We start from the raw sequence: 26,225 nt of genomic DNA, 5'->3' as shown, positions 1-26,225 counted from the left end.
GGGGTAGGGAGTGGAGAAGCACCCTCAACATTCTGAGTTGCCTTCCCTTTTCTATGAGATGGTCATTGTATTTGTCTGTGTGTGACTGCCTTGCTGTCTTCCTGCTGGTAGGATTACCTTGAGGTGGCTCTTCCCTCCCTTAGGATTCGGCTCGTGACAGGACCACACATCACTCCATCTTAATGGGCATGACTTAGAAGCAAATGGAGTCCTAACTACTCATTGGAGTGATAAGGAAATGAACTTCAGATAATATCCATGTATTGAATTGTTATTAAGTATTACACATGGTATAATTTATATAAATGAAATGTTCACTATTCATTCACTCATTCATCGATTTATAAATATTTGTGAACTATTTGAACCCCTCTAGTCCCTTGGTAGTTATTTTGTACTACATGCCTAAAGTTGTACATTAATTACACAACAAAGTCAGAGATATAATCTGACTGTAATCATTATGCTTTCCCATTTTGCCCCAAAGCTTAAATAAACTCCTCGGCAAACAAGTTCCAGAAAATAACAAGGGTCAGTAGAGGTATCCTTCGATCTTAAGCTATCTTTATCTTCATTGTTATAAAATTATTAAGGTGTTCATTTGTGACCATGTTTCGAAAAGCTGAACTTTACATTTGTTTTGCAAGCGTTTCGTAGTTACTGTAATGTGGGCGATGAGTTAGTTGTTAAGGGAGATATAGAGATGAACAAAACCCAGTCACTCCCCCAAATGAGAAGAAACACAAGGCTTGAAAACAGTTATCTTGGTAAACTTGAATGTGCAAAGTGATATAAAGTAAGAACAAACTAGGTGCTATGTGAATACAGAAGAAAGAGATTATTTCTAGGTGGCACAGGAGTTGGGAGGGGAGGGTGGAAAAGCAGATTATGGAGCAGATGGTGGTTGAGCTGGACATTGAAGGGTGCGAGGTGAGCCTGTGGAAAGAGGGCCCTTCTGATCAGAGGCAGCTACGTTAGAAAGATATGAGGGCAGGCCTTTACAGAGTACGGTTGGGGAAGGACAAATAATCTTGTCTGATTGGTTAAGCACACAGGCTGTAGTCGTGATAAATAAGTTCTCTGTATTTAATGTATTTGTCATATATAAAATGTTATGTTTACCACATGTAAAATAAAGTATAATCTATTATGCTTAAAACAACAAAAGCAATAGAAATCTTTGTATACAATGATAACCTATCAAAATTAAAAGCATAAGAGATGTTTATGTAACACATGTCTCCAGCCACACAAAGGGAGTCAATGTCCTTTTTATGTCTCAGTGGCTTTTAGCACTTTGTACAATGTTGTCTACCTGGAAATTTCTCAATAATCACTGAAATGAATTCAACCTGGTGAAAAATTAATTGCTGAAGAAGGAGGCGTTTCTTAAAATAGAGCTGCATCAAGTGGGGACACTTTGTTATTATCCTCTTAAAAATGTATATCTTTTTCAGAGCAGTGACTTAACATGAGACCTGAGTTTTATCACCAACTGAGATCTCATAATTTCTTCTCATTCTTTTGCTATTTCTAAAGAAGGTAGATATAAAACAGTGTTCAGACATACGTAGCGCCCCTGTTTATTCACAGCAGTGAGGCATATATGCTAATTGAATGACTTTCTGTCTTTTCATGCTGTGTATGGTTAAAAAGTGGGCTGGTAGCTTTCTTTCTGGTAAAATTTCTAAATGATGATTTACAAATAACTTGAGAGTGTCTGGAATTCAGTGTGCATATTTCGGTGTATGGGTGCTTGCTGACTCCATAGGCCAATCCTAACTTATTGGTAACATTTACTCAGCGCCTACTCTGGGTTTTATATTTTTATCTCACTTATTATTTGTAACAACGATGTAAGGTAGGTAATTTTATTATCTCTAATATATAAATGAGGAAACTAGGGGCTTCCCTGGTGGCGCAGTGGTTGAGAGTCCGCCTGCCGATGCAGGGGACACGGGTTCGTGCCCCGGTACGGGAAGATCCCACATGCCGTGGAGCGGCTGGGCCCGTGAGCCATGGCCGCTGAGCCTGAGCGTCCGGAGCCTGTGCTCCGCGCAACGGGAGAGGCTACAACAGGGAGAGGCCCGCGCACCGCAAAAAAATAAAAATAAAATAATATATAAATGAGGAATCTGAAGTACAAAGAGTCTGAATCTTCCAGGACTATTATTATTATTAATTTAGAATTATTAATTATTATGATTAACCATTCCAGGATGCCACACTGGCAAACCGTAGTGAGGAGTCAAACCCCAGCTCTTTGACTTGAGTGAGCCATGTTGCTAAAACACCCAGACCTCTCTCATCCCTGCCCCGAATCTAATCTCTTGGTCAGCCCTGAAGCTTTGTGTAACATCCAATCAAATTGCCGGTTCTTGGAATTTAGAGTTTTTTCCTGGAAGCATTTTAATTCTGAGGATTTTCACACCCTTATTCTCTCCCTGGGGCAGTAGAGAGTAGCCATATCCCTCCTACCTAAGGTGTTCCCTCCCTCCTTACCCTCACTACACTTCCTTCTTCTGGATGAGAACCTGGGGATAGGACTGGTATCCCCATCTGCAGTCCTGGAAAGAGTTAGACCAGCTAGCAAGCATGTCTGACTTACTCAGGCTCCTGACTCGTGGCCCACGGCTACTGTGGGCCCTGGACCTGGAGGTCACGGAAGGGTCAGGAGGCATTCCTGGAGGTCTGGCTTCACCACATTCGCCAGCAAAAGGATCCAGTTCTTGACATGAAGGGAGTCCCAGGGAGTGGCAGCAAGGGTGAGAAAGCAGTGAAATCATGTGAGGTATATTAATGGTGCACAGAAATAGGTCTGTGTAAAGTATTTGCTGTATGTACGGGTTCCGCTTTTGTGTGATCCATGACGGGAACAAGGGTGGGAGTGCTGGTAAGAGCAACTCACTTTTTCATCGGGGAAGGATTTGTGAAAGAACAGTGGTTTCAAGAGATCTTTGGAGTAATTCCAACAAAGTGCTGATTGTGGCTGTGGTTTTCCTTTTTCTTTCTTTCTTTTTTTTTTTTTTAATGGATGGACTTTAGTCTACCAGGTGCTACCGATCTGAGGGCCTCTGAACCTTCATTCCCTATGCGTGGGCAGTGGCAAATAAAACCATACCAATTGCCCTGTACAATTGGAAAGTTAAAAACTTTTCCTGAGAGATTATTTAGCTTCTAAAGGTTAAACGTTTGTTTAAACGGACCCAGTTTGCATTTTACAAGAGTTTTGCTCTTACAGTGCTTCGTTGTAAGCATACTTGGGTTTTGTTCTAACCTTTGGTTTAAAACACTTGAACAAATTCTAGTGTTTAATCATTTATTTGCTTCCTGCTTATGTTGATCTCTTTCATCTTGATGTTTATTTCAGGATACCTTGAGGATAGTTTTGTAAAATCTGGAGTCTTCAATGTATCGGAACTTGTGAGGGTATCCAGAAGTAAGTAAACTCTTTTCTTATTATTTAACTATACAGTATGATTTAAAATATTTTATATTTGAACCTTAAATACAGTATGAAGAGAACTGTGTATTAGGAGAATTTGAGTTTTTAAATCTCTGACCTTTTGATGAAATCAGAAGTGAACATATTTTGTCTGGTTTTCTAAAATATTTGCATTTAAATCAACACTTTCTGTAGTACAAAAACAATTTGCGGTTTGTTCTGCTTGCTGTGTTATCGGTATTCGTTTAATTCACTGTTCGCTCTGTGACCATAGATGGTCATTTATATCAAAGGAAGTGTGATTAATTAAATGTACTCAGTGTTGTTATGATAACCCACATAAGTTTCCTGTAGATAAGTGCTTTTTCATTTTGCTAACATTTTGGTGAGGGCTTGGAGATGTACAGGATATACACAGTAACATGCAGAGTGTAGAGGGATGCAGAAATTAACTTTGCAGATTGTAGCTGGATATAGATAGAAAGCATTGTTATCCAAAACAATGTCCAATTGTTTTCACTGGCCACCTCACCTGAGACACCATTCTTGGCAGGCTGGATGAGAATTTTCTCGAGTAAATTCACCTGGCCAGCTAACTAAGCAAGGGGGAAGTTTCCTTGATCAACTCTTTTAGTTATTACTGGTGTGTGCAAATATATGTAAGATGCAGTTCTTATCTCATTGATTATGCGGAAGGGGGTGACTCATTTCTACTTGTTCTCTTCTCTGATTTAGCTTATTTATGTAACTTTGCAGGGTGTATTTTCACCTGACATTTTGATAGAGAGTGTCACAGTTTGGAATGATTTATTCAGATGATGTAGGGGCACTCTGGAGCCTGTTTAAGTTGTGTTTTTCATTTGGGTCAAACTCAGAGGTCATGAACAAGAATTATGATGATCCAAAAAGAACAAACAAGAATGAGTTACTAAGGGTAAGTATAGGTAGTGCTTTAGCATGGCGTTGAGTGAAATAATCTCCAAGGTAGTAGGTGACTTTGTCTTTGAACTGTAGTTTCTCAAATAGTTCAGATTTCTGAAGTGGCTAGTGCAAACAGCCTGTATTTCAGAGAGTTCTGTACATGAGCATTTAAGACTTTAGTAGCATCCTTTCTGACGTAATTCTGCAGTGGATAAATGTATGCCCCAAAGACTTCTGCCCTGGGTCTGTTGACTTGGGGGCAGTGTAGGAGACCAAATTAATATCCTGTATGCCTGTACCTATAGGGTTCATATTTGCTGGGCAAGAGGATTCTGACGGTCTACTTCATTCACCAAGGCGATGAGCCTTGTTTGTTTTTCCTGATCAATATGTGTTGTGCAAAGGCCTCTGATATTTGAACTTTTTTTAATTTGGAAAGGAACATGCCTGACTTACTTACTCCTACTTTATGGCATCATATAAGGAAGGGGGTATTTAAAGATGTGTGTGTGTGTGTGTGTTTCCCCATACTGCTCTTTAGCAGAGAGGCTATGCTGCTACAGTTATGAGACATTATGAAATTATTTGTTTAAATTTGTACTTTTCTCAGTTTTATGATATATTTTCAACCCTTCTTATGAGAAGGACAGTAGAGTCGTCTGTCAGAAAATATTGCTAGTTCCTCATTATAGGTAACATTATGCTAGATGCTGTAGGAGAGCCACATGAGAACTTTTAAAAGCCCAGATTGATATTTTGAGAAATCTTAATTTGAAACATAAAAATAGATTTAAAAATACCTTTTTAGGGACTTTCCTGGTGGTCCAGTGGTGGAGAATTCACCTTCCAAAGCGGGAGGTGCAGGTTCGATCCCTGGTTTGGGAGCTAAGATCCCACATGCCTTGTGGCCAAAAAACCAGAACATAAAACAGAAGAAATATTGTAACAAATTCAATAAAGACTTTAAAAATGGTCCACATCAAAAAAATCTTAAAAAAAAAACCTTTCTATAATAGTTCAGAAATGAGGCAAATTTAACATATACCATTCATTCTTTCTTGATTCATGTTGTCATCTCCTAGAGGTTTTTAAGTTATCTGTTATAACAAACATTACTAATTTGTAATTAGTAGATTAATTATCTGTATTCATTCATTAGTTACTTTATTCAGCAAACATGTATTTTCTACTGCATATGTAAATAGGTGTCTCTGAAATGCTTGAGAAGTTATTCTCCGAAGTGTTTTAATATATCCACATTATAATCTTATTTACACAATTGAACTTCATTGTTTATGAAATAAGGGTTTGCTAAGTAAACATCAACTTCAGCAGAACCCTTAAGCTGTATATCACAAATTCTGACTTCTTAAGGGTTTACGGTATGTTAATGGTTTCTGTCCTCTGGGGTTTTACTCTCATATGACCCTCTAATGTGCATGTTGACCTTAGCTAATGAAGCTATTCAGTTTTAGGATAGTGATGTTTCTGGTGAATGATATTATCACCATCTTAAAAGTTGATTTAGGATCAGCTTTTGGAGTGAGGAGAACAATAAGAGAGATTAAGGGTTGGCCTCTAACCCTTGGAGTCCGAGGTTCTTCTGAGCTTGGTTTCTAAGAGGGTATTGGCAGCCTCTTAAACATGATTTGCAGCCTTCGGGCCCCTTGCTGCTCTCTGGGAGAGGTGCTAACACTGGTCTTTGCATCTGATGTACGTTTTTCCAGAGGCTTTTAAACAGGCACATCTGCCTGGGACTTGCTGTTCTCATGCACTTTGTCATTAGATAAATTTTGTGCCTGTGTGCTGTTTTAGAATCTGGCCATGTTCGCTATTAATCTACTTTAATTTCCGTAATCTCCCATTTAGTGTAAAAATGCACACTAAATTTTACAGTGCTCGTGTGTAAATCCGTAGACAAGGTGTTTTTGTTCTTGTTTCGCTTAAGCCATGACTAAAGCTTGATTTTCCATCTTGTACCCCACCCCCGCAGTTTTATTGAGATTTAGTTGACATGTAGCACTGTATAATTTTAAGGTGTGTAGCATAATGACTTGACTGACGTATGTTGTGAAATGCCGCAGTAAGTTTAGTCAACATCCATCATCTCATACAGATACGAAAAAGAGAGAAAACGTTATTTCCTTGTGTTGAGAACTCTTAGGATCTGCTCTCTTAACAGCTTTCCTGTATATCCTACAGCGGTGTTCATTGTAGTCCTCATGTTGTACATTACATCCCCAATACCTATTTATTTTATAACTAGAAGTTTGTACGTTTTGACCACCTTCCTCCAATTCTCCCTCCCCCCCACAACACCCACCTCTGGTAACCTTTTCTTTGAGTTTGGCCTTTTGTTTGTTTGTTTGTTTAGATTCCACTACTGCCTTCTTGATACTTTGAAAGAATCCTTCTGGAACAAAACTTAGAAAAGAACAAAATTTCCAAAGATTTTTAATTATCATTTTCCTATAAATTATACCTAGTATGCATACGGTCAAGCAATCTGTGTTGACTATCTAGCCATATGTTTATTAAATAGAAACTACAAATCTTTGCCTAAATATTGCATGAGCTTAATAAATTACAAATAGTTGATATAAGATATAACCTGTAAGTTTCCCGTTGGTAACTCAGTTCTTTGAATTGTATCCATCACTGCTGTTGGAAGCCAAACAGATTGCTTACGTTCACTGAGCCCCTCAAATGCCTCCTTCCTGCACATACTCTGCTTTCCAATGTCACATAGAACATGGTTCTAATAATAAACTTTAAAGCATGTGGTTACTGTGGGATTTCTTACCTTGCATTTTTTTTTAACCTCTGGTGTACCTCAAGCCACAACAAGCAGCTACATTTTAACTGTCCAAAGAACTCGAGCCATTAGGCATAGTTGCACATTGGACACTAATATTTTCTGTGTAAAATGAGGCTAAAGCATATTATATGATATGAACAACCTAACAGAAGGCAGAAACTCCAGAGTGTTAGAGCTGAGACTAATCTCATATGTATTGATTAATTTTTAATGGAGAGAGATAATCGTTGTGTATTCCTTGATTGTTTCTCTACAAAGCATGCACCTGCTAATCATATTTTCTTTAAAAATACTTTGTTAGTCTCAGCCTGCCTGAGATATTGAAGTACGATTCAACTGATATGAACACATTTCAAATGTTTATTAAAAATTCTGAGTAAGAAAAATTCCTTGAAAATCGGCTGTCCCTTTACTCAACGTGTGGTTAGTTTGGAGAGAGGGGAAGGTTAAGTAGACTTTGTGTTCTTAGCGTGAATTTCAAGGGCTCCAGAGTTTTCCCGCCCCACATAGGATACACTTTCTCTCATTGGAGATCTTGAAGGCCTGATAAAAACAGGAGAAAAATAGAAACTATTCTTAAGCATTGTCCTTTGACACCAACCTGGCTGGCCTCCATCTTGTATGTCATCTCTGCCCATGACCTTGCTCCTGTAGTAATTGCTGTTTAGAGTAACCTCCCTTTACTACCTTGCTCATCTTCCAAAGCCCTGGGCCAGCTGTGACTTTTCCACAGACTTCTTGGACCATTCAAGCTTGTATCAGATTCTTCTTTCCTTGAAATCCTATAGCACTTATTGATCATGTCATTCATTTGGAAGTTTCATTATAAAACACATTATGCTTGTATCTCTGTGTTTTTCATGAGTATTTTGTTTACCCAACCTGTTGCCCAGTATGTCTTATTAAGCACAGGAACTATCTTAGACTGTTTTGTGTCCCTTGCAGCACCTGCCAGTAATGGGCACAATATCTTATTGAATGAACAAACCTTCAGCAAATAGGTTCATTTGTACCAGTTCACCAGCTTTGCGTGGGTTTTTGAACTGTTTCATCTTTGCTGACCACTCTAGGTTGCCAGGGAAGAATTTCAGGGAAGAAAGCGAGGAAAGAAGGGAATTCACATTTGTTGAATATCCATTACACACTAGGCATGATGCTGGACTTTTATCACTCCTTACCTCATTTCATCCTCAAAATAATCATATGTGATAGGTTATTCTAATTTTCATTTTACAGTTCAGGAAACGGAGGCACATAGCTAATAAGTGGCAGAGGGAGTTAAAACTAAAAGGCTGTCTGTCTCCCAAGATCCTACTCATTCTAACACAACATGCTGTCTGACAGATTTATTCAAGATGTCTAGAAACCAATTTTAAAAATTTGAAAAGATGTAATCCATTGTACAGCAACCAATATTACATTAAAATTTTCAGTTCTTAATACAGCAACAAACTTAAAAAGACTTCTTGATTTATAAAATAATACCTTAAAGTATAAAACTCCATGAGTATATTTTAAATGACTTATGAAATTGGGCATACAAACTTTTTTAAAAACAAAACATAGCTGTTGAGTAAAACTGTACTCACCATTCATATATGAAACCTGAATATGTATTTTGGAAAAAGAATCTTGACTTTTATTTCATATTTGTCAATTTTACTTATATACCTGTCCTAATACAAGAATTATTTTTATATCAAATAATTATAAATATGATTTCTAATGCATTCTAACATAAATGTTAACATTATTATAAAATAATAATCGCCTCTTGTGGAACTATTCTAATTCGATTTATTTAACAATAATTTGGTTTTTGAGATCTGACTTAGTACAGAGTGCCTTGCTTGGTGCTGAGCAATAGGCAACATATATTGTTCCCTGTGGCGCATCTAGAGACTAGTGAGGTGACAGGTGTAGTGACGACTAACACAAAGGACTGAGTGAAGAAGCTTGGGCAGTGGGAGTGGGAGAAGGGGTAACCAGCGATGATAGCGTGCCTCAAGTTTCCACACTTGAACATTGGCATCGTGAGGATGTTTGCAAGTCTTAACCGGTGAAAGGCTGGTTATTAGATTCTTAAGGTAAAGAGAGTTCCCCTTGTCCTTGCCCAGAGGCATGGAAAATATTAGATTATTACATTTGAATAGAGATGACAACAGTAAATGGCATTCCCAATGTTTGTTGGTGTTGTTGTTTCATTCCTCAGCACCCATAACCCAGGGAACTGGAGTCAACTTCCCAATTGGAGAAATCCCAAGCCAACCATACTATCATGACATGAACTCGGGGGTCAATCTTCAGAGGTCGCTGTCTTCTCCACCAAGCAGGTAACTGAAAGAGGAGCTGCTTTTGTTCTCAGTCTATATGCACATAGGTAAATAAGTAGACATGCAGATAGATAGGTACGCAGGTAAAGAGAAGGGGGAAATAAAGCAGAGTTCAAGATTTTTGCTGATTTTACACAAAGTTTTAATCTTTCCTGGTTAAATTTATTTTGAAATTTGAAAGTTAAATTGTTGTTCAAAGCATTTTAAAAAGGCTTTTTGGGGAGACAAGGGAACTATGAAAATGTATTAATATTTTTATCCCCTTACATGAAGTATTATAACTCTATAAGTAATTCTTTTGGTGACTTTAAAAATGGTATTGCCGTAGCAAAGATCCCTGGTTTAGGATTGATTCATCCAACTTTTACCCTAATACCGTGTCCAAGCTGGGGATAATGAAACATGAAAAATAAAATGTGTCATTTACTTAACCTTAAAAGGCCTTATTCTAGGCAACAGGTTTGCCAAGTTCTTCAGTTAGTTGATGTTCTTTGAATAATTTAGTTAACTCTTAGTTACCAGTGAAAGTATTACCTGCTCTGAGATTTGGCCTAACCAGCCTTTGTTGGGGAACAGCTACAGTGAGGTGACTTCGCCTTTTAGTTCTCTGCTGACATTCTCATATTTCTCTCTTGACCTTCTGATTGTAACTTTCAGTCCCACAGGAGTTTAAAAAGAGATCTCCTATTTAAATGAGGGAAAATTAACTTGGCAAGTTGTAGTACATGGGATTTCATATGTTCCCCTATTGTTGAATGATAGAAGAGGGCTGAGTGAACAAGACAAATATTATAGCTTTATTGGGTTTTTTTGAGTTGAATCTTCAGTATAGGAAGAGCAATCTCATTTCCACAGCATTAAATATACCCACGATCAGACAGAAGATCATACGTGAGTTCCAGAGCAAAACATATATTTCACAGTATCAACTGTTAAAAAATTTTAAAATCTGGATAACTATATTCCTATGCTATTCTCAAAAACAAAAATTAATTGCATTTGAATTAATTGTGGGGCTATGCACATTTGTTTGTTTATTAACTAAGTTCAATTTGATGTCATTTGTGGTCAAACTATATTTTCATATAGTTAGATTGCATAGCAAGATAATAGGGTTTATTATCATTAAAACTGTGATATGGTGAAGTGTTAAAAATGCTTTAGTTTTTCTAAATTTAAAATGCGAATAGTAATTTTTTATTTTGTCTGGTGGATTGGTATGCTGTCAACACAGATCTTTCCTCATGATCATTCAGTATCAGATAAAATTTCTCTATTATTTCCTTATGAAAGTCTTTTCTCCCTCATTTCAAGTTTTCCATACATATTTACCGCTGATTTACAGATGGGAGAATTAGATTAAAGGAGGCTTAAAAAATACATTCTAACTTTGGATACCCTACAGAGAAACTAAAGAAACTATTTACTCTCACTGTGGTTTAGCGTGGATAGAAATTGCCGTCTTCTGCATCATGTTAATACTCCGGGAGTTGTGAGTCAAATATTAATCACAAATGTATCTATGAATATACCCAGACATGCACACGCTTCCAGGATTTGGAAACAGTGTAGTAGAAAGAGCACAGTCTCAGAAGTCAGAAGTCTTTACTTTGTGTCAGACTGCTTCCATTAACATGCCCTGGGCAATTGATTTTCTCCAAATTTGTCTTCCCACTTGTAAGAAAATGGAGGATTGGTTTATGTGTATGGCTTCTAAAGTGAATTACAACTCTGAAATCCTATGACATTAGGTTTATTATCACTGTATAAAGTTCATTCAGAAGATGTCGTTTTTAGTTTTTATTTCCATGGGTGTGAATAAGATTTTTTTTAATTTAAGGAAAAAATATCCATTTCTATACTCATCACTTACTCTTTAATAGGGTATTGGTGGAGATGTTTGAAAGCAGTATATCAAGCAATATGGCATGTGGCATAGAATAGCTTTTTAATCTCTGCTCTAAATATTCACTTTTCTTAGTAATTGAGATAAAACTATGTTTTCTTTATTAAAATATATTATAATACTTGGAAAGTTGTTTTGGTTTGAATTTGGCAATGGCCTGTTTTTCTTGGTTGATCTTAAGAATAAAGGATCAATAACCTAAGTTTTTAGGGAAAAAAATCTAAAAACAATAAATGCTGGAAAGGGTGTGGTGAAAAGGGAACCCTCCTACACTGTTGGTGGGAATGTAAATTGATACAACCACTATGGAAAACAGTATGGAGGTTCCTTAAAAAACTACAAATAGAACTACCATATGACCCAGCAATCCCACTACTGGGCATATACCCTGAGAAAACCATAATTGAAAAAGAGACATGCACCACAATGTTCACGGCATCACTATTTACAATAGCCAGGACATGGAAGCAATCTAAGTGTCCATCAACAGATGAATGGATAAAGAAGATGTGGCACATATATACAATGGAATATTACTCAGCCATAAAAAGAAACGAAATTGAGTTATTTGTAGTGAGGTGGACAGACCTAGAGTCTGTCATACAGAGTGAAGTAAGTCGGAAAGAGAAAAGCAAATACATGTGCTAACACATATATATGGAATCTAAAGAAAAAATAAAATGGTTCTGATGAACCTAGTTGCAGGGCAGGAATAAAGATGCAGACAGAGAATGGACTTGAGGACACGGGGTGGGAGAGGGAAGCTGGGGCGAAGTGAGAGTAGCATTGATGTATATGCACTATCGAATGTAAAATAGTTAGCTAGTGGGAAGCAGCAGCATGATCTCCCTCTGCTTCGTGATGACCTAGAGAGGTGGGATAGGGAGGATGGGAGGGAGGCTCACGAGGGAGGGGATATGGGGACATGTGTATGCATATGGCTGATTCACTTTGTTTTACAACAGAAACTAACACAGTATTGTGAAGCAATTATACTCCAATAAAGATCTATTTTAAAAAAAGGATATATGAAATAGTTTATAATCAGTAAAGTACTATAAAATTTTTAATATTATTAAATATAGGGTTGCTACTAATAATTACTATTTTATAAGTGTCTTCTAAATGCCAGCCACTAAATGCATGAGCTTTACATTTAATAACTCATTTAATCCTCTCAACCACTCCCCTTTTTATTATTTCCATTTTACAGATGATTAAACTGAGTTTAGGAAGGTTAAGGAGTTTACTTATCTTTGAATTGACGTGAAGGGATTACATTTTTAATGGCAAGTGCCGTACAAATGAACGTTGTTCATATTGATAATAATTATGAGTCAGGTACAATCGATAACAATTTTTAAATTAGTATACCTATCACATTAAGAATTCACTTTTTAGTACTGAAAATAGTGTTCTACTACTGGAAATATATTTCAACATGTAAATATAATAAACACATTTGTTAGACAGGTACAGTTCTGATATATTATAGTAAATGATACATACAACTAGAAATGTCTGCTACTCCTATTGATGTCTTAAATACTCACCATTATTTCAAAATGGTTCTGAGATACTGTTACTTGTGTTTGTGGAAATTTCCACAGTAAGAATATTCTCAGATTATGTATTTTCAGATGCTACACATCTTTCTGGAAATCCCATTAACATTCACTCTTGTCATATTTTAACAGCAAAAGACCCAAAACTATATCCATAGATGAAAATATGGAACCAAGTCCTACAGGAGACTTTTATCCCTCTCCGAATTCACCAGCTGCTGGAAGTCGAACATGGCATGAAAGAGATCAAGGTGAGTAATAAGGCGTTGCCTCTAGGAACAGTAGAGTAAAATGTCAGCTCCTTTCACAAATTTCATTTTGTCAAAATTTCATAATTGAATCAATATGGATTATATTTTTTTCATGAAATGATTGCAATAAAATTATTTTTAAGGTCATGTACTAGTCAAATCTTGTTAAAGTGAAGTTACAAAATTCCCATATTTTTATGTGTTTATTAAACTTCTTTTTTAGACAAAATGATCTTTTAGAACCCTCAATTTGTGTGTGACTGATGACAACCAGGCTACATTAGTTGGCTGGATTGTAGCAGAAGCACAAGTTCTGATTCAGTCAAATCAGTCCGCTCCTCTTAATGGGGTATTTTAAGGAGGAGCCAGGCTTTAAGCGGTTCACAGGTACTAGTTACTGAAAGTTCCCATTTAAAGGAAGCCATACTTCCTTTTGGAAGTAGGTACAACATAAACAATAAATAAGTGTAATGTAAGACACTTGGTGTCTGAGTCAATCTAGTTATTCTATCTAGATAAAACTATAACCCAGTTCTAGGGCAACTCTAGGGAAAAATATAACTTTAAGAAATAGGTATTTTTTGGCTCTCTGAATTCATACTTTGCTCTTTTTCATTCTTAAAATCTATTGGATTAAATATACTTCATCCGACATACTCATGCCTCTTTGCCACAGAAGGAGATTATTAAACATGGAAACAAAGATTAGCTAACAATTTTTGTTGGTATGTATGCAAATATGACATATCAGCAGCACAAAATGTATTTGAAAATTCTTTTAGATAAAATTCTCCATTTTATTAAAAATGTAAAAAAAAAAAAAAATAGAGCTCATTCTCAATGTTTTTTAGCCCATGACTTGGGCATGTGTCTCTGAGGCTTGAGGAGCTGCATGTCCAGTAATCTCAGGAGACCAAATAGCTCTGAAGCTTAGCAGTTAAAGCCAAAGTTCAGGACTCCTTTTCTGCTGCTCCATGTTTTCCTACCGAGTGCCATAGCATTTAAAGAAGGGTGAAACATCTTCATGGAGGAATTGGCATTGAGTCAGGTGGGTCTCCTTTAGCATGCTGAGATTTTTAACTAGTAAAGAAGGGGACAGCGTGGGCACAGACAAAAGCACAGGCAAGCATTGAGGTGGGGAAGTAAATTTCTGAATGGCCATGTATGAGCCCTGTGGTGGGAGGCTGTGTGTGTGGATGGAAATAAAGGGAGATCGTTTTAAGGAAGGATTTGAAAATCAGCTGGAGAGTTTGGGCTCTGAGATCTCACTCCACCTCCCAAATCTATTCTTTAGACAGAACCATCTTTTAAAACATAATAATGTCATATCACTCCCCTACTTCAGTCACGTCCTGCTTCTCTTAGGAGAAGCTCAGAATTCCTTCCTATGATCCACGGACCTTTTTCTTGTCCTCTGGCCTCTTGACCACTGCTCCAGCCTCAGCAGGGGCCGTCTGCTTCCTTCTTGCACTTGAGCCTACTGCTTTGTTTAGATTTGGAAATGCAATACCGAAGACCTTCATATAAGCCATGCCCTCTGGAGGGCTCCTCTTCTGTCTCTTTGTCTGGCAAATTCTTGGTCAGTTTTCAGGTCCCAGCCTAAATTGAGGAATTTCAATCTAAATCAGGTCTTTACCTCTTGACATCTTGTATTGTTCCTTCATTGTGCTTATAATATAGTTCCTTCGTTGTGCTTATAAAATAGTTCCATATTTGTTTATGGGGTTAATTGTCTAAATCTGTCTATACTATGAGGGCAGGGAATTTATCTGTTTGGCTACTGTGTAACCAGCGCCTGGGAACCATGCACAACACTTAGTGCTTAGTAGGGGCAAATAAATATTTGTTGGCTACATGAAACATTGATAGGCAGAACACCAGTTTCATTAGCAAAGGCAGGAAATAACAGGGACTTAACCAGACTTGCAGAAGTAAGAATAAAAACAAAACCCTCAACCCTTTATATTTTATTGCTTGTTTTACTGACATTGTCAGCTTTTTCTAAACAAAGCCATATTTTCCTCATCAGAAAATTGTTCTGGAAAAGATTCTAATGGTAATAACATTAACATTGTGAATGTGTGGCAATGGATGTGTTGTGCCGAAGTGTAGGTGTTCTTTATTATAGAGAGTGTCACTCTGTAAGAATTGATTCCTCTCTCAGCCTATTGAATAAAGCCAATCTCAAATCGTATTATAAAACATTTTTGAAAAGTAGAAGGGAAACTGTCATTCTTTCTTTTTGTAAAATTGTTGTATTGTCTTGGTGATTTTCTTTTGTCAAGATGACTGTAATTATTGGAGAAGTCTGTAAAGGAATATTAAGAGTAAGAAAGAATGATCCATTTTCATGTGTGCTTAGAAAAAATAGTCTGTCACTTGAATTCTGAAGACTGAAGATTTTGTAACGTGCACAGTAAGCCCTTGTGGGAAGAAGACTTCAACTACAATGAAAACATGAGGGCAGGACAGTACTATCTTTATAAATTTGCTAAGCCAAATGCAGTCCTTCTGTTTGATGAAAATTGCTTTCTTTAAGCTTGCAAAGTAAAATGCCCTGGTTGTTCTTGTCCATCTTCAAATGTTCTTTAGACATACTTGCCTGTCATGAAGGGAGTTTTCTAAAGGGCATATTGAGTACCACTCGGTACTGTAATAGCTTTAGTACATGTCTAAAAATCCCTGTGCTAATTGTATGCAATAACTACTTACTGGTTGCTTAAAATATATTTGTGCTTATAATTGGCAGAAATGTTTAAAATTCACTGTTAATTATTTCCTGGGTCTGCCTTAGTTATTTGTGTTAACTTTGCATTAACATCTACTTTTACCATAACCCTTAACAAAACTGAGTGAAATATGCGAATCAAAAATAACAAAATTATGGAGAGTATGTGGCATCCCACCTTCCCTCATAATCTGAACCACAAACCTAAACCTTTGGGATTTATTCCAACTGGCAAAAATAAAGAATATAGTGTAACTAAATGATTATACTCATTTCATTTAAAAAATTAGGCAACATTTTAATACAAAATCTAGATTCATGCAGTGACAAATATTCCTGTATTTTAATAATTTAATGAAAAAGTGTTTTTATTTTAGCATACTATAGACATAATTATATCTTTATGGCTTTTCAAAGCACAAAAAAGTTACAATTTCCTAGACATAAAAGAGTTATAATTTTAATTTTGTAGAATATAGACATGAACATTTTCAAACTGAACACTGCTTAATAGGGTTAAACATTTCATAGGAATCTTTATAATTTGCTTAAATTTCTTCTGATAAATAGTGATAGAAATTAAATTTGTTAGAATCTACATTACATAATGTTTATGTTTTAACTTTATATTCTTTGATACATAAAGGAGGAAAAAGAAAACTGGGCCAGTAACAAAGGGATATACAGCAGCTGTTACATTCTTTCCTAGATTCTAGAATATTTTTTTCTTGCTTAGTCTCTTTTATGAATTCCCTAGTCTTAAACCTCATGACTGGTTCTACCTCTATTGAAAACTTTGTTTTTTGGATACTGCTTTCCATCATTTTAATGGTTAAATTAATGGAACCAGGATAGCTTATCAATTTGCATGTTGAAAATTTCTTTTATTATTCTAATACGTACCCCACAAAATATTCCATCTGAGAGCTTGTCTACCTTAAATTTTTTCCCACCTGAGCCAGTTCACAGACTAAATTCCTCATTGATACAATTCTCTTGAAATCATTACAGTAGTCCTTTGTAACTTCTGATGTAAGAGGAAAAATAAAGGCAGGTCTTGGTTTTTCCTCTAATTTAAGTTACTTTCTTGGGACTAAAGCTTGTAGTATTTTTGTGGCTGTAAATTTAACAGACTAGTAATTGGTATGCTTGAACATTTGAAACAATTCTTTGTTAGTATCACTTTGTCTCTGCCATTCTAATAGTCCCCGAGCCATCTAAGCCTCAATATAAAACTCCTAAAACGCTATTTAATAGACGTTTAGTGATACGGTAAATATATTTGCAATATACAGCTGGGCTTTCTAAATGGAAAATTTAACAGCTTCTTAGTCTAATGAGTATTTAAACAACTTGTAATCTTAGATAAAATGTAAATTCAGAAAGACTTTTAATGCAGTAAAATTTTATTAGTTCCTACACATGTAGAATTGCGATAATTGAACTAAATTAACATTTATCAAATGCCTATTATTTGCCAGGACTTTTTCTAGGCATTGGGCACATAAATATGAATAAATTAAATTTCTAGCCCTTGACCTGCTGAACAGAAATATAAATTTTTATTATTTATGAAAAAAGTTTCTTCACAGAAAATAATGTAAATCAGGTTATGAAGGGACTGTCTCCATGCCCAACTTACTTTTAAGCATTATGAGAAATAAATCTATACACAAAAATCAATAAATTGGTATGTTAGCAAAAACTAGCAGTACTTAGAGGTGTATTGGAATGTAATTACAATTTTAAGAGTAGTTTAAAAATTTATACTGGACTCTCAAATAGGCAATATTTAGGCATCGCATTCTGGTTGCTATAGGTACCAGAAAAAAGCACTATTTAAAAAAATTTACAGTTTTGTCGTACAAATAAGTCTTCAGCTAGTTTTTCTGAAGTTTTAATATATTTCCAAGCCCTAGAGATTTATTTGTGATAAATTTGCAAATGTTCTCATTAGTAATAGAGTCTTATATGTTGTGCTCAATTTTAATTTGAACTTTATAGAGTTCTGTAAGGATATGGTATTAAATAAATAATGAATTAAGCCAAAGGGCTCAAGGGAACACTGGGGGCTAAAGAGTAATAATGCCAGCTTAGTGTCATGCATTTAATCAAGTATAGGAAATAAATAACAGTCAGTAGAGTGTGGTGACACTGATAGAACCGGAATCAGAGACCAGCCTTTCGTAAGTTAAAAAATGCTAGATACAAGAGCATTCAACCAAGTTTGGAAATTTTTATTTAAACAAAAATTTAAACTTTTTTATTCATAAATGAGTTTGTAGAATATTTAATATACTACTGTGTGCTGTGAATGTGAATATCCATGAGTGGATATTGACTGAATATGTATTAAGTTTGCGACTTCAGAACCTTTTTTCCCCCCATCTAAGAAATCTATAGGGAGATTTAATCCTACATTCAGACTTTGGAAAGCAGTGCTCTATCCCAAACTACAGTCTGACAAATGATAAACTCTCAAGGTTTTTCTAGCTGTAGAATTTGGATGAATGAGCAGCTTTCACAAATAGTTGAGTAACTACTGACATTAAATGAAGTCCTAGAAAATGGCAAGAAAACAGCTTGGTAATCTCCTGGAAGAATGTTTAAGCTCCCTTTGGGGACCAGATAGAACACCAGCAATTCCTTACATTCCTAGAGTCTGTATCACAAGGATTAAATATCAAATGTTCAAATATCAAATTTTGAACCAGACAGAATCAAAGATACAAGCGCTCTTGATGGATACATGTGAAGAGATGGCTTCAATTTAATGTTTAAGTACAATTAAGTTTTTTTGTTTAGCTTATTATTAAAAAATATATCAAAAATCAAGAACTTACAGTTCTTACAGAACTTGCACTGACTCTCCATATATTATGTTATCGGAGGCAAACTCTGGGGATGCCTTCATCGTAGTGTATTTCGTTCTCTTCGGCTACACTGCTGTATTTGAAAAATCACATTATGAACATCTTTCAAACAGAAAGGAAGGCAATACATTGTTGGTGAAGGCTTTCATCAGAATTCCTTACCTTGCCTACTAATTAACAGATGTTTGTGCTCTTTTCATGTGTTCTAATCAGGAAGAGCATTTTGGATGGGACGCAACCTGTGTACATGGCTAGAAAGGACAATACTACTTACTAGGGGAAAGTGATACTCATATTTCTGTCCTCTGGAGGCTTAATGATTTGAAAATACAGCATTTTGTAGAAAAAACATCGTGGATAATTAGTTTGAAAAAAATAACAACTTGCTGTGTGACACTGGCTCTCTAGATTGGCAGAACACAGTCCAAATTAGGAAAGTGGAAAATCCATGGGAGACAGTGTGCTTCGTTATCATAGTGTACCATGAAAAGTTTCTTAGAGTGGTAAAAGGTTTTATTTCAAATCCATTTACACATTAATTTCCTCTTTAAGTTTATTTTGAAGTAATTTGGAAAGCCAGTTTCTTTTGAGTTTTTATACCACCAATATCATATACAATAAGAAGTTGATTTTTCAGGGATAGAACACAGATTATTAGAAGCCTTAGGGGAGACATAGTTCAAGCTCCTTATCTAACAGATAAGCAATCTAAGTATCAGAGAGGCTGTCTCATCCATAGTGTCCAGATAATTAAGAGCAGAGCCTAGGTCTTCTTTTTCAAAGCCTGATATATATATTTTTTTGTATTTTTCTGTTATCCTGCAACCCACCTAGGGAAGCAATATATAAACTTATCTACATAGGGAGAAATGGACTAGGAGAATTTGAACACTGCTTAACAAGTCTTGGCAGGGGGACAGTTCTAGGGAGCTTCATGGAAGATTCTGTTAGACCTTGTCGAACTAGAATAAGTGTAGAGGTGAATTTATGAGTTTTCAGGTCTGGAAGAATTGTCAAAACAAAATTTTAAGATGGTAAAATGTGTATCTTCTTTTTTAAAAAATCGACCTCTTAATATTTGTGCCATGATTAAGTTTTTGAACTAAAAAAAAGGGAGACATGAGTGCTTTTGATGGATAAATGTGGAGAAGAGCTGGTTTGGATGGAATGTTTAAGCACGATATTTAAAGTTTTAAAAAGCTTTTTGTTATAGAGAATGTCAAAAATAGAAAGAATCATAAAGTGAACTTCCATGTACCATTTTTTAGCTTTAACTGTTATCAATATTTTGCCCATCTTGTTTCATTCAATATCTTCCAGTTTTTTAAGTATTTTAAAGTAAATCCCAGATACTGTGTCATTTTACTTATAAATACTTAAGTTTCTAATAGACAATGATTATCATTTTTAGTACAACTCAATACCATTATTAATTTAACAAATATAACAATAATTCCTTAATATATACTGTATAACCCATGTGCAAATTCCCCAGAATATCGTATAGGTTGTTTTGTTTAAATGAAGGTCCCAAACAGATCCAATAACATATTTGTATTTTCAACTTGTCTTTAACCTATAATAGTTCTATTAACTATTTTTATATTTACTCACTTTTGTATATCATTTATTTGTTGAATAAACCACATAAATTTAAATCTTTTTGTTCAACAAATACATTTAAATTGAGGAAAACCAGACCCTCCTTCCATTTGTGGCTACCATCTATTGAGCACTTACTCCCTTTCAGGATTGAGCTAAGACTTTACATATATTTTTCTTTTCAATCCTATTTAAAAACAAACAAACATTTTACAGCTCATTAAGCTCATCACTACAGTGGTTAAGAAATTTGACATAGATACACAGATAAGTAGCATTGATAGAATGGGAGCCCTTGTCTCTTCCACTCCAGAATCCACGCTCATTATTACTGTATATACTGCCTTCCAAAGAAGTCATTGTCATGCTGTGTTCATGGTTTTGCAAACTAGTTACAAAACCTCTATGACAGTTTTTTTTTTCCTAACACATATGAAACTTTGCTACAAATAAATACATATAATAGCAGAAGGGTTCACAGACTCCAGGAATTCATGAGTGCAGTTCTTGGGCTGGACTCAGGTTAAGAATCTCTTTTCCTTTTGATAATAAGATGTTAATAAATAATCCTAAAGTCTAGAATGTCTTTAGTTGGGGTGTGTGATATACATTCAGTTTAAATTGAGCTATGTGTGTCAAAATATAAAAATTATATATTTATTGCTGTATATATTTTTTTCTTTTCTATTCTAATTTTTTGCCATATGCCTAGAGCACTATAATGGTGATCAGGAAACTATCAATATAAATAGTGGTATGGCCTTAGAACACTTAATGTCAGTAAACTGAGTTTTCTCATCTGTGAGATAAAGTTGGATAGTAAGGTTCCTTTGTGTTCTAATGTTCTGGATTTTAAATTAATTGAAGTCAGAGTATTTATAGATCTTTAATACTTGAGTCTTTGAGCTTTCATTAACATGAATCTTTTTGAAGACTCTGAACATTTTCCATTTCCTAAATTATTTTTTAGATGTTTATGTTAAATGCTCTTGTTGAATAACTTGATAATTGGCTGTTTAGGTGCTTGGAGGCATCATATGTTTTGCCTTGTACCTGAGGAATGTGCAGTTCTTACAAATACAAGCCCTGTCCTGCACCATTCTGGTACAACAAATGATTGAGAGAGATTGAGTTATTATAACAGAACATTGTTATGGGATCTGTGTCTCCTACTTTGAAAATAAATGACTCAGCCAGACGGCAACATTTATATTTTCTCTAAATGACTAGGGATACAGCAATAGGAGACCATTATCCTGTGACAATATTCTGTTTCATTGACATTATCTCACAAATGTAATTGGTCCATTACCAAATAGAGGTTTTGTTACTGATCAATTTCACGTGATTTCTAAAACCATTAAGATAATAAATATGCCATCATAGTAATTTCATTGACAGGATGTTCTTTTTTTCTTCATTTACATTTGTTAAAGGAGAAATATAGATTTAGACTGAACTTAAAAACTACAAGTTATACCAGTTTTGACTACTTTTCCATTAAAAGAAACGGAATATTGTGCAGAGTAATCGTATTTGCATTGAGCTGCCAAAGTGACGACCTTAAGATTTTTTCATGATTTTTGTTGTCTGCTACACTAAACCACATCAAATCATAACTGTCCCTAAGCAATTAGTTTACTACCTAAGTTTAATGATTTTATTTGAAATAAGTTCCAGATCATTTCCAGGACTTTCCTGGAAATCCACTAAAGTAACACATCAGTAAAATCAACCCTAACCATTACCAGCATGTATAATAACAGCATTAGTAACAACCTAAACCTTGAGATGTCTTGTAGCATAAATGTTGCTAAATGCATGGCTTTTCCCCAAATGTTCTCTAAAAAGTCATCTGTAATCTTGTTAAATTAGAACTCTTCCAGTATCTTTCTGACTTTTACAGTTAAGGTTACGGTATTGATTTTATTTTATAGTCCATGGCTCTCAGATGCTTAACACTAATAAGCCTCTATAGCCAAGAGGTTCTCCCCAGAGGCATGGCGAATAGCAGCTATTTACCTATGCCAATATTTAATAAGCATCTAAAATATACTCCACATCTTGCATAATTGTTTGGTGCTTTTCCTCCTTTCAAATTAGATTTTCTGACATTACTCAAGATACTTTATCATCGTCTGTCTGTTGAAATGAAATTGCTTAATGGACAAAAGTATTTTGAAGTGTTTTTTAAAAATAAGTTTTCATTTATTCAGTATTCACTCTTTTAGCATTGTTCTTCATTATTCAAGGCTTTTTTTTTTTTTTTTTTAATGTCTCAGGAAGGTGTTCGTGAGCTTCAAAGGGGTTTGAGCTTTAACTTGGTATTGGGTGTTGGTGTAGCCCGGAGACTTTTTTTTTTAAATAGAGCTGTGATAAACAGAGACTTGTAGAAACATGCTACTTACAGGCTTGGGTTGGAATATACTATATGGAGAGACTTAAATTATCACAAAAGGTTTCAAATTGCTCAAGGATGTAGTAATATGCTTGTGTAGTTAAGATTAAATAACTCAAAGATTAAAGTAAGAATTTTCATATATTTAACACGAAGACTACCATATTTTCTGTTTTCTCCTTTGAAAAAGAACTGATTTCCTTAAAAGAAAAAAAGATTGAGAAATCTGATTGAAGATGATATCTTATCTCTTCTTAATGTAGCTTGCCGATTTTCCGAAGTTATTTTCGAGTGTGATAAATATATATATATGGAGATACTTTCTTAACATGGCAGCTAATTATTTTTTGAATCATCTGGCATCATCATCAAACTACTGTAGTGGGATTAAGTCCATATGTCTTGTCATACCATTCAGAGCTTTTTGTTAATTTGGAGCGTGTAGGAAGGACTTATTCACATTTGCCACAGAATCATAAAATTTTACATCTAGAAGAGTCCTTAGAAACAGATATTCAGATATTTCTTTTCAATTGTATTCTCAAAAATATTGTTTTGCCTTTAGCCAACTAAATTGCAAACGTTACATTAAAGCGTTTCATTTTACATTTTTGTAGCATCCAGTATCTAAGACCAGTGAGGCATTTCCTTCTTAAAGCATAATGTCTGGCACAGTATCAAGATCCTGTGTTGTCCACCCATCACTGGGAACTATTTATAATATTCTATGGACCTACAGGCAGTATTTTTTTCTCCAAATATATATTTTACCATTTTTTATCATAACAGTAAAATTATTTGTGGGGGACTTGAAAAACAAATTGTCAAATATAAACAAGAAAATTCCAGTCACCTGTAATTCTATCACATGGAGATAACTCACGTTAATATTTGGATATATTATGTGCCAGTCTATTTTCTATATATTTTTTTCTATGCATATTCTATGTCAAGTAAAATTTTTGCCCTAAATTGGGCTTATACAGTATATGCTATTTTGTAAATTCTTTTGTTTGTTTTTTTTTTGGTCTTTTATTTATAATATAATAACATGTTACCATGTCATTCAATTTCCACTTTGTAATCATGCATAGTATGCCACCCTTTGGCTATACTATACAGTTTTGAAGGTCTGCTTTACTTGTGGATGTTTAGTTTCCAAGTTTTTGTATAGTTAATAAAGATACAGTGAACATCATTGCATACAAATCTTTGTACTTAAATCTGATCATTTTGTTCCTGTCTAGTTCTATTCATTGTCTCCGGTACCTGGCATATTGTCTGGCACTAAGTCACCAAATACATAGATGCTCAATGAAATTTTGTTAAAGGAATAAATACATTCCTACTGTAGATTTCCTGAGTTAAATATTATGTCCATTTCTAAGGCTTTTGATAAATATTGGCACAAAATCTGGAAAGGTCTTATCAATTTATATTCTCACTAGCAGTGCCTGAGTGGTTTGTTTAACTCCACCATCATATCCATACTACTTAGACACAGCACATGGCTCTATAAGCAATATTGAAGCATGTCCTCTGAAATATATTTAAAGAACAGTGAATCTATGGCCTTGTGACTCTACCCATGCACCTCTTTTCTGTCATTTATATTTCACTTAAACCATTGGGCATCACAGTACATCTTTTCTTGCCAGGAGCTGAGAGAGCCCCATTTTATTGTGAAGGAAATGGGGAAATGGAGAGGGTACCTCAGGGAATATGCAAAGCTTTCAAGTAAAGACACCTACTTGGTCTCTCTCCTTTCTTGTCCTACAGACTCACTCCCTCGGGGCACTTCCCCACATAGGTTCCTTTTTTTTTTTTTTTTTTAACATCTTTATTGGAGTATAATTGCTTTACAATGGAGTGTTAGTTTCTGCTTTATAACAAAGTGAATCAGCTATACATATACATATATCCCCATATCTCCTCCCTCTTGCATCTCCCTCCCACCCTCCCTATCCCACCCTTCTAGGTGGTCACAAAAGCACCAAGCTGATCTATCTGTGTTATGCGGCTGCTTCCCACTAGCTATCTGTTTTACGTTTGGTAGTGTATATGTCCATGCTACTCTATCACTTCGTCCCAGCTTACCCTTCCCCCTCCCCATGTCCTCAAGTCCATTCTCTATGTCTGCATGTTTATTCCTGTCCTGCCCCTAGGTTCTTCAGAACCATTTTTTTTTTTCAGATACCATATATATGTGTTAGCATACGGTATTTGTTTTTCTCTTTCTGACTTACTTCACTCTGTATGACAGTCTCTAGGTCCATCCACCTCACTACAAATGACCCAATTTCATTTCTTTTTATGGCTGAGTAGTATTCCATTGTATATATGCGCCACATCTTCTTTATCCATTCGTCTGTTGATGGACACTTAGATTGCTTCCATGCCCTGGCTATTGTAAATAGAGCTGCAGTGAACATTGTGGTCCATGACTCTTTTTCAATTATGGTTTTCTCAGGGTACATGCCCAGTAGTGGGATTGCTGGGTCATATGGTAGTTCTATTTGTAGTTTTTTAAGGAACCTCCATACTGTTCTCCACAGTGGCTGTATCCCCACATGGGTCCTTTATCTACAGGTAAAACTTAGGAAAGTAAGGATCAGTATGGTTCCCCACAGGGAAACAGTAGAAATAAATCCATCAAAGCTCTGGGCCGGGATCTTCTGCACTTGGTCATTGCAGTATTTTTCATGACACTTATACAGTTATAAATAGCCTCTCCTCTAAATTTTCCTCTCCTGCACACAATTTACCCCCAGGCAAAAGCAGAGGAGGAGAAGCCTGGGTCTCTTTCAGTGCTCAGTCGGCAGAGTCATCCTCCCTGCCTTCTCCTTGTCCTCCAGGCACAGGGCCCAAGCTGTTTCCCTGTCTCAGGACTGACTCCGGATTTATGGCCTGAAGTACAAGTACCAGATTTCCAGCTCCTGAACTCATCCCACACACCAGCTTTAGTAGCCTCTCATTTATTATCTCATGTATTACAAAGAGCATTATTATTTTATACAGATGGGTCATTCCTTTTTCATGTTGTCATCCAGCTTTCACCCCAACATTTTAATGGAAAGCAGAAATTCCCCAGTTTAGCTAACGTTCACTTGTCAGTCTGCTTTGTGTTGCTTGACAGAGTTTCAAGGGAGTAACGGGCGTGTTAACCACCTTTGCCTTCTTCCAATGAGTTTGGTCTCTGAAGAGCTTTTCTATATCCAGAGTTTTTATAAATCTATAAAGCTCTTTAAAATCTAGAGAAGTCTAAAACCTGTAAAAAATTAAGAAAGCTGGAAAACTGTGAGGGGTATTAAGTTAGTAAGACTTGTCAATATAATAAAATCTTGTCAAATCCTAGTCACTGGACTCCCTAAGCTAAATGTTCCCA

The 26,225-nt window shown here is 35.6% G+C and overlaps 1 protein-coding gene across 4 annotated transcripts in view; it reads left to right on the top strand.

The window, feature by feature from the left end:
• NFIB (nuclear factor I B) overlaps nt 1–26,225 on the top strand; it is a 230,145-nt gene that overhangs the window by 160,634 nt on the left and 43,286 nt on the right. For all 4 annotated transcript variants that reach the window (XM_024760493.1, XM_024760491.1, XM_024760490.1 and 1 more), the window contains exons 4-6: nt 3,371–3,439; nt 9,397–9,517; nt 13,121–13,239. In XM_024760493.1, coding sequence (XP_024616261.1) covers nt 3,371–3,439; nt 9,397–9,517; nt 13,121–13,239 — 309 coding nt within the window. The remainder of the gene's footprint in view (nt 1–3,370; nt 3,440–9,396; nt 9,518–13,120; nt 13,240–26,225) is intronic.

Source organism: Neophocaena asiaeorientalis, unplaced genomic scaffold, assembly GCF_003031525.2.
Source record: "Neophocaena asiaeorientalis asiaeorientalis breed wild unplaced genomic scaffold, Neophocaena_asiaeorientalis_V1.1 scaffold174, whole genome shotgun sequence".
Lineage (NCBI taxonomy): Eukaryota > Metazoa > Chordata > Mammalia > Artiodactyla > Phocoenidae > Neophocaena > Neophocaena asiaeorientalis.
This window is presented reverse-complemented; position numbering and strand designations above follow the sequence as displayed.